Here is a 13064-nt window from a genome sequence, read left to right on the forward strand (position 1 = left end):
AAGTATTTCAATAGTTTTTATTTCAATATTGTTCGTCTAATCGAATAAACGAGATTACCTTCCAAGAGTTACATAATACTGCTACAAGGATGACGAGTAAGGGAATAAGTAATATAGCGGAAACATAGCTCTCGATTGCTCGGTCCAGAATATTGATGAAGCATCACCGCGCATGCATGCTGCACAAGCAATACGATCGAACGACCAACTTTGGCAACAATAGGCAACGTAGAATCTGCCGCACAAATAACTATCAACACAATATGTCTCGAAGACAGATAGGACACATTCGGTGAATTATATTTGCGTGATTGCGCGTGAATCCTACAATCTTTAGAAAATATAAAATCTGAAGATATGAACACTCTAGAAATTGAGAATCCAAAGATTTTATACTGTAACATCCTTGATTCTAGACTCCAAATGTTTTATTAAATCTATGGACATAAAGATTGAGGATCCAAAAAGATTATAGGATCTATAATCTTTATTTCTAAATATTTTAGAATTTGTACTTTTTCTAGGATATAAGATTCTTAAAAAAGTCGAGGATCAAAAGATTTTAGAATCTATAATTCTTAATTTCAGAAATAACAAGTCTTTTTTCTACTTTTTAAAAGTCACAAATTTTGAAAAAACTAAATCTAATTTCTAAAATACAATGATAATTACGAATAAGGATCTTCGAATCCACGGATTCGATCAAAACCGAGCTTTTAGGTAAATTTTCAGGTGCTTATGAGAGCAACTCTCATGTGTATATGTGTATTACGACTCTGTTCATGTTTTTTTTTATACTTATGCGTAGAAAACGGGCTCGCTGAGTGTATATTTTTGCACTACCTTGGAAATGTCCTGTCTCGCAGATGGCTAAAACGGTCAATCAAATTGTCCTGTGTTATTTCGCGGTCGGATTGATTAAGCAAAAAATAAGTGAGAAAAGAAACAGCCAGGAAAAGAAAACAAGTTATTCGTCTATCGAAAGATTGAATGTTGAAGATGCTGTATCTAAATATGCAACTTTATATCATATCGACATTTGCAATCAGATTATGATTCTTAAACTAGTCCTCAAACGACCGATATATTGTTCCAAATTTTAATAACATTTCTTTAATTATAAATGTTTAAAGAATATTAACTGAACTAGGAATATATTAATATATATTTAACCTAATTAAAGATATTTCTAATATTTTTGTGTAGATTATTGGTTGAATATTAGATTTTAGGTATTATGGAATTTTTTTCATACTGTAATACAAAAATACTAATATATTATTAAAATAAAATATTATATCAATGATTCGAGAACTTCTCAAGAATATAGGTAAGAAAATATAAACTGATGAAGAAGGTATTGCGACACACAGGAAATTTCTCACCTGATAGAGTTGCTCCTGTTTAGCCTGGGCGGCGCCGGAGATCCCGTAGAATCCCTCTGGTGCATTAGGAGACGGGCATGTGTCAAGCTCGCGCGATGCGAGCCTAATGATTCTACGCTATCCGCCTCGCACAAACCCATTCCTGAAAGAGATCCATATTCCAAATTATAATCAGTTTACTATCAGCTTTACTCTAATTATATATATATATATATATATATATATATATATATATATATATATATATATATATATATATATATATAATAAGTAGAGATATATGTATATATATACTTTATATAATATACTTTTTATACAATAAAAAATTTAAAATATATATTAAAGGACTATAATATATTTTAATCAGAATACCTTGAGACCGTCCACTGGGCGTATAGGTGTTGCTGTGTCTCATCCATGAAGTGGTATAGGGGCTGTTGGGTGTGCCATAGTAGCCCTGAAGATCAGGTGCTGCGTAATTACTACATGTGTCGCTGAGACTGCCGTCAGATGGTTTCAATACCCGGGGCGAAAATGACGTGTTTGCTGGTCCAACGCCAGCTCCTCTTTCGCGATGATGGGCCGACGCAAAAAGAGCGGTGAATTCTGGACTACCGGGTTTCGGCAGACTTTGTGAGCCCAGCATAAGACGATCTCGGACTGACTGCGAGAGTTGACTAGCACTGGGACCGGTGAGACTGTAACTCTTATAGTGATGACCCTGATTTGATCCCGAGGAATTCGCTTGCAATTCCGTAGTGCACGTTTGTGTACCACCGGATACCTTGACCTGCACCAAATAAAGAACTTGGACTTAATCAAACTTAATTTCTCTAATTAACTTAGCAAATTTAATCATAAGTTAAAAAAAGCTGTTTACCTTTAAATTAAATTTATGACTCTAACTTTTAGAATTCAAAAATCTAAAAATGCTTTTTGATTCTAAGGATTTTAGTAGTTATAATTTTTACTCTACCTTGGTCCTCGGCACAGCACTAACTTGAGCCGTTCTAGTGGCGTCCTTGCTGCCATTTTGGACACCATTGGGACTCGAACTGGTGCCTGCACTGTGCCTCTTAACATAGCCGAAGCTTTGCGGTACCCCGCGAACTTTGCTACTGTTGCTAGTTGACGTGCCTGACGAAACTTTTTGTGGTTTCTCGCCATTCGCATATTCAGCCATGGTCTGTTTCCGATGTTTATCCTACATTTAAGTTAAATTATATTTATACGATTATTAGTGTCAATATCATTAATAATTAAAATGGGTAAATATTGTTATATAAGTAATAATCGGGATAAAAGTTACTTCTAGTTTTGAGACTAATTGTAAGTCTATATAAAAATAACACAAAATCAATTTATGATAAAAATATGAACTAAGAAACCCAAAGATTCCAATTTTTACAATTAGAGTACTTCACCTGCGATCTTCTGGAGGGACTAGGGCTGGGTGGCGCGCCCTCCTTGTCTCTCTCTCTTGCGGCGCCCGCTTCGATATACTTCTTCCATTGCTGGCTGTTGGAACTGATACTGCTGCCAGAGCCGTTTGAGCTCTGCTGCTGCTGCTGCTGCTGCTGCTGCTGCTGCTGCTGCTGCTGCTGCTGTTGTTGTTGATGTTGTTGCTGATGCTTGAAGGCCGAGTTCTCGGTCTGCTGAGAGCTGTCGGATTTCTTCACGTGCGGATGGTGACCAGCGGGGTGCCCACGCGAGCCGACCACACGGTACACCAGATTATGACTGTTACCTTGCTGCGCCCCTTGGGGGGTGGCCGATCCTCCGCCACCCCCCACAATCACACCCCCTCCGCCTGGCACTCTCTGTTTACCATGAAAATGTTGATGTATATATTAATTGCATATAAATTATATATATTTTAATTCAGAATCATATTGTATCAAATTGTTCGGGGTCACTTTTAATAAAAATTTTCATGGAAATTACATTACATTTTTCTGAAATATATTATAATAAAGTTGTTAAAAGATATTAAGCAAAATTTACAATATAATAGAACAATTTTATGGATCTGAAATAATGTTATATTTATGTTACAATTAAATGTTAAAAATAGTGAGTATTTAAAATGAAACCGATATCACTATTGTCGTCTGGATGCAACCAGGATCAAAGATTCTGGTGAGATCGGAGATATCGATCCCCGAGCTTGGCAGAAGTCAGAACCCTCATGGCATGATTCAGAGCATGGGCGCCATCATGACGCGACACTACGACGATTTTCATCGCCGTTCTCATTTTCTAAATCATGTATCCTTAAACTACCTCCCTTTTGTATAAACGCAATATTATAGGTATTAAGGAAAAATACAAATGCATCAAGCACTTTTGTATTTTCATAAAAAAAAAATTATTGTATATACATATATATATATATATATGTGTAGGTATATATAAGTGGAATGTGTAAATTATTATAAAATAAAAATTACAGAAATATAGAAATATAATAATCTTTCCAAGTTATAAATATATAATTAAAAATTTATAGTTTTCTAAGAATTCTGTAATTAATTTTTTAAACAATGTAGGAATTTCTATAAAATGCAGAATAAAGAATAAAAGAAATCTTCATCAAGAAATGTTCATCAAGACGAAACGAGGGTGTGTGTCCTTCCCCTATCTTTCTCCACGTGGAATCGCGAGTGACTCACAGGGGTAGAAGCAGAAAGGCTCTTTGGGCTTTTAAGGCAAGGATCGTAAACGTACGCATGGTGGAAAGGCTATAAACGTGGGACAAAGGATCCGCGGGTCAAATGCGTTTTTTTTTACCAGTCGGCCTTTGCAAAGAAGCACGCACACTGGTTTATTCATTTTCTATTTAAAATTGTTTTCATTTACTCTTAAAGGAAAGAATTAAAAGTCTGCTTCCTTTCAATAATGTAAAATTTTTTATTAAAAGTATTTACCTAATATATACAAAATAGACGATTTTAGTTACTCAAAAATTATTTTTCATTAGTGAACTTTATTTTCTTTGCTTTCTGAACTTATATTTTTGCTTTTTCAATATTTGCCTTTTCTACTCATTTTTTAAAATTTACTACTTTTTAATTTTCTACCGTTTATCTTGTTTTTTTCCATTTTTTCCATTTTATCCTTTCTATTTTCTAATTGTACCTTTTTTCTGCATTTGCTTCATCTATTACTCTCCAAACTTATCATACTTTTATCTATTGCATTTAATTTTTACGTTAAATTGTTTACGTTAATTTTGTCGTTTTTTTTTGTATTGAAAAGCATCACATACCAGGCACAATCAACCTTGTCGGCAGGAAACAGCAAACATTCGCGCGCCTTTGAGGTACGCGAACCGAGTGCGAGAATCCAAATAAACTGGGTGCGCCTCTTCCGAGTAGATGACTTTCCGAAACTCTTTCACGGTACGGCCTAAAGTTTATTTTTCGAAATCGTCGACGTGAAAACATCCCATTTTTTACGATTGTAAAGCGCGTACCACGGCAAGACGACGATGCCTTGAGTGGCGGCCGAAATGATATCGATTCGTCGTCTCGAGGATGATTCTCGAACAAAGGATAAATTTTCATAATTTATCTCTTTTATTTTTTATCCAATTATGTTCTCAATATGAGAAATATACAATTCTGTGAAGAGTATAATTTAATTATCCCAGATAACCTACTCATTTAATCCAAATTTAGAAAAGAATATTCTAGTTATAAAATTAATAGAGCATAGAGATAAGCGATTTAAAAAAAAAGGAATTTCTCTTCGAGATGCCTTCAAAGGCTATCTCGGGTTATATATTTTGTCCTTTATTTCATTTCTCAAATAATTTTAAATTAGAGAAATTACTCACCATTTTTCTTTCGTCGTAATAGAAGTTCGCAGATTCTGCTTATCTTTATGTGACAAACACTTCCTCTTCTATTGCAATTTTTATTTTTTATCCATCATTTCGTTTACTGCCTTTTCTTTCTCCTTTTCTAGCAATTCTTAATATTTTAACTGTTTTTGTGGAAGCACTAAAATATTCTAGAGTTGCAATATATATTTCGTGTAAAAGTAAAAAAATTTCTCCCATACTGATCTAAATTATTAACTATATATATATTAACTAATTAATTAACTCAACATAAAGTATATCATTCTTGAAATAATATTTTACAAGATTTTTACTTCTAATGTATCTTATATATTCAAGTTTTTAATTTTCATATTATTACGATAGATGGAAATTATTAATTAGCATTTCTCGCGGAATTAGTAAGTCATAGCTAATTAATTGATCGGCAATTGGTATTACTCTGAGGCTATCCAAACCACAATCATGAATTAACACATTGAAACCAACCAAATATATATATATATATATATATAGTAATTAGCTAACCAAATGCAAGCCTGTTACATAGTTTTCCTTATGAGGAAATTAGGAATGTTCCTGTCAACGATGACCTTCTCTCCTACTATAATTTCAAATCTCATTTCGAGTTCTAACAAGCCTTGATTGACCTTGCGACAGTATCTAAATACTTTATGTCGGCGACAAATTTTCTATAAATGTATTTTTTTAAACAATAACATTTAACAATTTAAACTTGAGTTTTACAAATTTATATTATTTATATTCAAAATTCTCTACTATATTTTATCCCGAAAATATCAGTTTTTTAATTAAAAATTGTAAATCTTGCTACAAAACTTAAGAGACTTTTTGTCATATCATCGTCTTAGCATCTATCATGTTATACTTGACATTAATCCGTTAATTAATCCTTTTTATTCAACAAGACAGTTCTGATGCTTTTTTATCTTTAGGGACAGTTTAAGGTTCTTTACCACCCACGTCGTCATTTTCACTTTTACGAAGACATACTCGATATTACTCCACCAATTAAGACAATTTACGTTCACTGCGATTTTCACCCCGGAAAATACAAAGGGTAGTGCTTTCTCACCCTAGCGCCTTCGGATTACGGTACCGAACGTAACGTACGAGACATCCGAACGTTAACCGCCAACTAACTGCGAGGGTCGACGATCCATAGCTCACTGGCCCTCTCGGCCCCACCTCTCCGGCACCGTGTAATATTACTAACGGGAGGTATTCGCCCTCTCGAATACCGCACCCGCTCGCTCTGATGGGGTGCTACAGAAGTAACGGTTCGATTCAAGTCGTGATAAGACTCCAGAGATCATACTGATTTTTTATATTCGATTTTTTTGTATTTGAAGAATCAAATCACACTTTTTTCTAAGTTTAAACTTTTTTAACACACACACACACACACACACACACACACACACACACACACCCATTACACGTTATTGGATATTTATGCAACTAAAAAAAGTATTTTTTACAAATTATTTATGTTATTATTAAGATAAAGTCAAAACGCTTAATCTTTTTTAACTATCGTTAGGATGAAGAATGTAATTTTTTAATTATTGAAAAGACACATATTGTATTATATATTGAGATATACCTATTATATTAAAATTTTGCATTACGTACTTTGAAATTTCGCAAAAAATACATAGTTTTATAAACTCTTTATTCCAAAAGAAATGAAAACTATTATATCTTTCTTCTTTAAGAGTAAAATTGCTATATCATAATTTAAATGTTAAATTGTATTATTAGTAAGAATTGAGAGATTGTATTTGGTAATTATTCCGAGCACGGTGCTCTATGGACTTATTCGCCTTAAATCACCGCATTTAATCGACTTGATTTACGCCCGAAAGGGTACAAAAGAGAAGCATTACCTTGGTCAGCGATAAGAAGACCATACGACTATACGAGTCGGATTCCCTACGCTCCCATTTTTTTATCTTGAAGTGGTTCGAAAAGGGTTGTTATACCGCGTACCGATAGCTTTCGTTCAAAATGGACCTTATGTGCGACACTGAGCAAGTCGATAGTCCAATACCAGCGGATTAGAGAGAGCATTATCCGGGGAAAGACATTTCTCGAAGGAAAAAGTTACTGTCGTTATAATCTCTTTACTACATCGTTCGTTGAGAACGAAAATAAAGGTTAAAAAAAGAACACTAAGAAAATATTTTGGATGTTATTAATTTATCGATATAAGAAGAAAAATAAATCATTATAAATATTATATGACAATAAACTAAGACACAAGTTAAACAAAATAAAATAAATAATTTATATATATTTAGAAAATATCAATTTTATTATGTATAGTAGATGGAATTTGGAAATAATAAAATATGCAATTAAACAAATGCTTATCTGTTTGAAAAATCATCAATATATATATATAAGCTAGATTAAATATATTATCTCATACAAATTCATATTGCAGGCAAAGCTATAAATATTTAATTAACGACCATTGTCGAGCTCGTCGGGCACCGAGGTCACAATCAGTCGCGGTAAGTGGCTCATCGAACAAAATTAAGAGGAGAGAGAATCAGGAAGGGGCAGCAGATATTATTTCATTATAATAGTTACTGTTAAAAGGGACGTTTATATGTCGATACGACAGACTTCAAAGCTATTAAAATGGCCGATTTGCAGCCGCACGTAATGCATGGATCCATGGATAATTAATAGGTCGGCTTTTAATGGAAGGAAAGGTTACTGCACATATAGTCTATCTCGAGAAAAGACGCTCATTATCCATCGCGGTCAACTTTATAAGGATTAATTCAAAAAGTCGATCATCTTTGAGCAAATATATAGAAAAATTTTCTTCGAAGAAATAAATAAACTCACTGAATTATTTGCTTCGATGTAAAGTCGTATATTTTTTGCGCAAATTATTTTCTTGCCTTTAATTAAGATACGATTTAAACGCAATGCAATTTTTATTGCGTTACAACAGTAATTTTGATCGATTAAATTTCCAGTAAAGCCTGAAGTACCCAAGATATTTTTGTAATGTCAAAAGCTGTTTCGGTTAAATTTCTTTTTACGTGAAAAAAGGTGGAGAGAAACAAAGAAAAGAGAAAGCAAAAGGTGGGAAAGGTGAATTTATTATTTCGCTCGACAAATATCGATTCTATTCGACGACGACCTGCCGTGACCCGGGTGCATAACTGCTCGTGACGCATATAACTAATTTCCCCTTCTCTCGCGCATTTCTTCTCTGTTTTAAATATTTTCCTCTTTGAGTTTTTATTTAAATCTTTTTATTACGTAATTTAAATCAAAAAAATAAAATTGAAATTGCATACACATAATATATTCTAATAATTATAAAGTTATTATTTTTACAATCATAATAATTTCAAATATTTTATTCAAAGTTATTTTACTTTTTGAACGACAATAATCTTTTTCCTCTACAAACTACAAGATTATTTTTACTCTGAGATAATGATATAATAAAATCTCAACTTCCATTTCCGTTTTGTTTTATCGCGCGCGTGCACATCTGAGAATCTATTTAAATATATCGACCGTAACTTGGCGGTCATTGCTTTCATATTGGAACAAGTCCTTCGAGGCAAGAAATCGGAAATAATAACAAACAGAATAACAATGGTAACAGACAAGTATCGACATTAAGAAGAGAATTAGAAAATGTAGTAATGCTTCCCAAAAAACGACGCAAATCGACGGGCGGTTGTTTTTTATTTATTTGTCAGGAATAGGGTGTTTTAAATCTTGAGTTTCAAAAAGATGAATATGTGATTAACGAAGAAGAATCGAGTGCCGCACATCCAACATAGTGCATTTTTAAATTCACGTGAGCTTCATCGCTTGAATTTAAATGTATTAACACACACACACACACACACACACACACACACACACACACACACACACACACACACACACACACACACACACACACACACACACACACACACACACACACACACACACGCACGCACGCACGCACACGCACGCACGCACGCACGCACGCACGCACACACACACACACACACACACACACGACTAATAAGTTTTAAATATAATTTTATTTTTAAAAAGATTAAAAAAGATTTTTATAATTTTAATTTTGCGTAAAATCAATTTATGTAATTATACTTTCATAACTGCGCTAGACTTTTATAATCGTATTTGTGTATCTATTTTGTTATTAATTCTGGATTGCTAATTTCAAATTATTGAATCAGACTTTTGTTAAGAAAAAAAATTGCTTGCGATAATAATAGAGCAGAGAAGCGTAGGAGTTTAAAAATAGCGATTTGCAGTGACCCGCGAATGAAAAAATTGTTCTTTCGATATATGTATAGTGGGACACCCAGTACACGACAGCTGCACGATGCAACAGCTGACGTGCACACATGCTCCACGCTTTGTGACTCGATTGTTCTGTGTAGGCTTGCGAGATCACGCCTGTGCGCACATCGCTTCTTGTCCTTGTACACCAATTTGAGCGTTAATTAAAGAGAAGTTTGATATCGATCAAGAATATTGTCGCAAAAAATTATACCCTGCTTTTCAAGTAATCTCATATAGAAAATAATAATTAATATATATATTTCTGATAAAGCTTTAAATAAATATATTTCATCTTATCAAGAAAATTCCACATTTAATCAAAATTTAAATGGTCTCCCAGAAAATCTTAAACTTTAATTAGATAGAATCTCTTTGTTTTGTAAAAGAGAGCTACTCGTTTCATTGGAATGGCAAATGTTGGTTACTATAGTAAATTCTAGATTCACTCCCATGTGAATATTATGACATAATTGATCTGTTTCAAATATACACAAACGTGTTGACTACGAGTACCTGCCAATTATCGTACTAATAATCCCAATAATTATCGAGAATATACCTGGCGACTGTCAGCGTCAGTCCCTTCAGTCATCTAATATGTCGTTAGTGAGTCAACGACTACTAAATCATACCTCCTAATAACTACGATTAGCAAATGCTATTTTCAAAAATATTCCAATAACAATTCCGATAAATTAAAAAAAGAAAAATTTATGAAAAACCGGATAAATTAAATATATAATTACATAAAAGATAAATGTTATCTTAACTTTTGTTTAGCGTAGTAGCTTATCTAAAAATAAATATTCTTTAACAGTAAGAGTAAAATAAGTAATTGGGGGATTAAAAGATTATAGAAAACTTAAAAATTAAAAATAGAATTGAAATAAAAATGAGAGTTTTTTTTGTATAGTCAATTGGAAGAGAGAGATACCCGTTTTGAGGATTCTGAATTCTTGCTGGGTAGAGGAGGGTATTAACACGATTAACAAGCAAACGACACCGACGGCGATTAGTCGGAGCGCGACTCGGATAATTGGAAAATAAGAATTAATAGAAGCTATTTCCGAACGCTATTTCCAGTCGCGCGTTTCCCTCTCTCCCTCTCCCTCATGCTTAAACCGCGCGCTATCGATTCCAAATTCGCGAGTTCGCTGACCTTGTGATGAGAGGGATGTCCCGTGTGATTGGCGGAGGTGTGATTTCCGGCGGGAATGGAAGCCAGCTCCTCGATCGTGAGCTCCGCCAAGGCGTCGTTCCCGCCGCTGCAACCGCCTAGAAGACCGCCGGCGACGACGCCGCTGATACCGACGCCGCCGCCGCCGCCACCGCTTCCCGGACTGATGCCCCCGATGCAGCCGCCATCCGACCTCGCGATCCCCGACGGCCGATTCTTCTGCACCCGCCTCGAGGTCACCAGTTCCTTCACCCCCGACAGCTCTCGCCGCGAACCACCCACGTACCTACGAATCAATGCAAATCAAGTGTCGCTATTATTATTCGCAAAATAGTAACTGTTCAATCGTATAATGCAATAACATTTTATTTCGCTTATTAATTTGTGCAGCGGTCTTGTATTCAGTGTACATTATCAATATAAAAGTCATATAATTATTTAAGGCATTTTAGATTATAGTTTTGATATTCAGAACAAAGATTTCTTACAATTATTTAAAATGGTTCTTTTCCATGCGGCGTAAAGTTAGCATTGGCTTTTTCTACTGCGTCGCTATATTATTATTCAGAATGTAAAATAGTGGTTTAATTGTATAATAAGGCAAAATTTTATTTGTTTTTATTTCTTGAAATTCTCTCTCTCTCTCTCTCTCTCTCTCTCTCTCTATCTCTCTCTCTCTCGCGCGCGCGCGCGCGCGCAGCTAACCAACAATCATTAATACTAAAGCAGAAATATATTTAACAATTGTTTTTAATGGTTTTTTCTGTTGTGGTTTTTTTCAGTAAATCTTTAATTTTTCATTTTTCTGCACACACTTTTTCTATTACGCCGATGTTATTTTTCCCGAGTTGCAGAAAGCAATGGTTTATTTGTGTAATATGATAAATGCATTTGTTTGTTTTATTTTAAAGTTTAAACATTACTACAATTTTATTGTTTAAACTATGATGTAAGGAAAATCAATTAATAAAATGGCATAAATAATCATTGGCGTAAATAATATATATTGGCACTTTGTTTTTAAAATATAATTATATTTCTTTCTATTTGTTCCTCATCGTGTAATTACAAACTAAAGCGTTTATATATACTAAAAAGAGTATAGATTCGCTGATAATAAGCTCAAATACCGTTTCAATATTTTTGTAAGTAATTTTAAGCGCAGTTTTCTATAAAGTTCATATTATGCAACAATTAAATTAATACTGTTATTAAGTAGAATAGTTATCGGAGAAAGCGAAACTTAAATTGTAAATAATATTCAAAACGAAATTAATTATAAAATAAAGATACTTCCATTTTTATAGCAAAAAACTTGCATTTTCTGATATTTATCCATCATTATTATATTATCTTTTTTAGAGGAAAAAAATCGAATATCTCGTTCGAAGCAGCAATGTTTGCTGATTTAGCATAAAGAAAACACGCGACAGTGCGATGACATGGAGAGAATATGACGGTTTTATTCGGCGTTTAGATTTATGGTATACGAGGCGCGTAAATATATATATATTTTTTTTTTAGTGTTGTCCGCATATTGGCGCGATACGTGTCCTCTGCATGTGATTCACGGTGATAATAATTATTAATCCTACACCCGAGGGAAAGGTTTTGTTGCTTTTGTGCGACACGCGAGAATTGCCTATGGACATTTTTCGTGCATTTATTTGTATCGAGCTTTTTCGCGCATAGAGATGCTGTTTTGTGTCGTAAAAACTATCATGAATACTTGATTCATACACGTAAGTGTGCATGTACCTACGTGTAAGTCAAATGATTCAATAGTGTTTACGCACTATGATTGCAAAAATCATTATAGAGACTGCAGAATACGAAACAAGAAAATTTGATCAAAAAATCGAAAAATTCATAAATGTATATGAAAAAAGTTATGGATTTAGACAGCAAAAATTGCTATATCTATAGTTTCTTTTGTAATGTATATAATATATATATATATATATATATATATCACATTTAATACACATAATTAATTATAATTTTAAATCAACTGCATTGATAGACTGTACGTTGATAGTTGGTACGTTTATCTTCGTTATGTAGTTAATTTTTCATCATTAACTATCAATTTGGATACACGAGATTCAAATATCTCGCGTAGAAAGCCCGTTTTTCTGAGGAAAAAGTTAAAATTACCGATATACAAACGCGCCGGAAAAAAGAAATAATAAACACGTTCACGACGAAACTCTCGCGTGATTTTATAGCGAGCTCTAAAAATTTATCTTGCACGTGCCTTTTTAGGCTGAGGTCGTTATTTTAACTACCCTTACAC

The 13064-nt window shown here is 33.7% G+C and overlaps 1 protein-coding gene across 6 annotated transcripts in view; it reads right to left on the minus strand.

Annotated features, from left to right (window-relative positions):
• Positions 1-13064, minus strand: part of Sick (sickie) — a 163149-nt gene that overhangs the window by 33980 nt on the left and 116105 nt on the right. For all 6 annotated transcript variants that reach the window (XM_077414127.1, XM_077414126.1, XM_077414123.1 and 3 more), the window contains 5 exons: positions 10751-11054; positions 2810-3205; positions 2362-2589; positions 1758-2175; positions 1386-1527 (listed from right to left, as the gene is read on the minus strand). In XM_077414127.1, the coding sequence (XP_077270253.1) occupies positions 1386-1527; positions 1758-2175; positions 2362-2589; positions 2810-3205; positions 10751-11054 (1488 nt within the window). The remainder of the gene's footprint in view (positions 1-1385; positions 1528-1757; positions 2176-2361; positions 2590-2809; positions 3206-10750; positions 11055-13064) is intronic.

Source organism: Temnothorax americanus, unplaced genomic scaffold (genome assembly GCF_048541705.1).
Source record: "Temnothorax americanus isolate GAGA-0224 unplaced genomic scaffold, ASM4854170v1 Scaffold36, whole genome shotgun sequence".
NCBI lineage: Eukaryota > Metazoa > Arthropoda > Insecta > Hymenoptera > Formicidae > Temnothorax > Temnothorax americanus.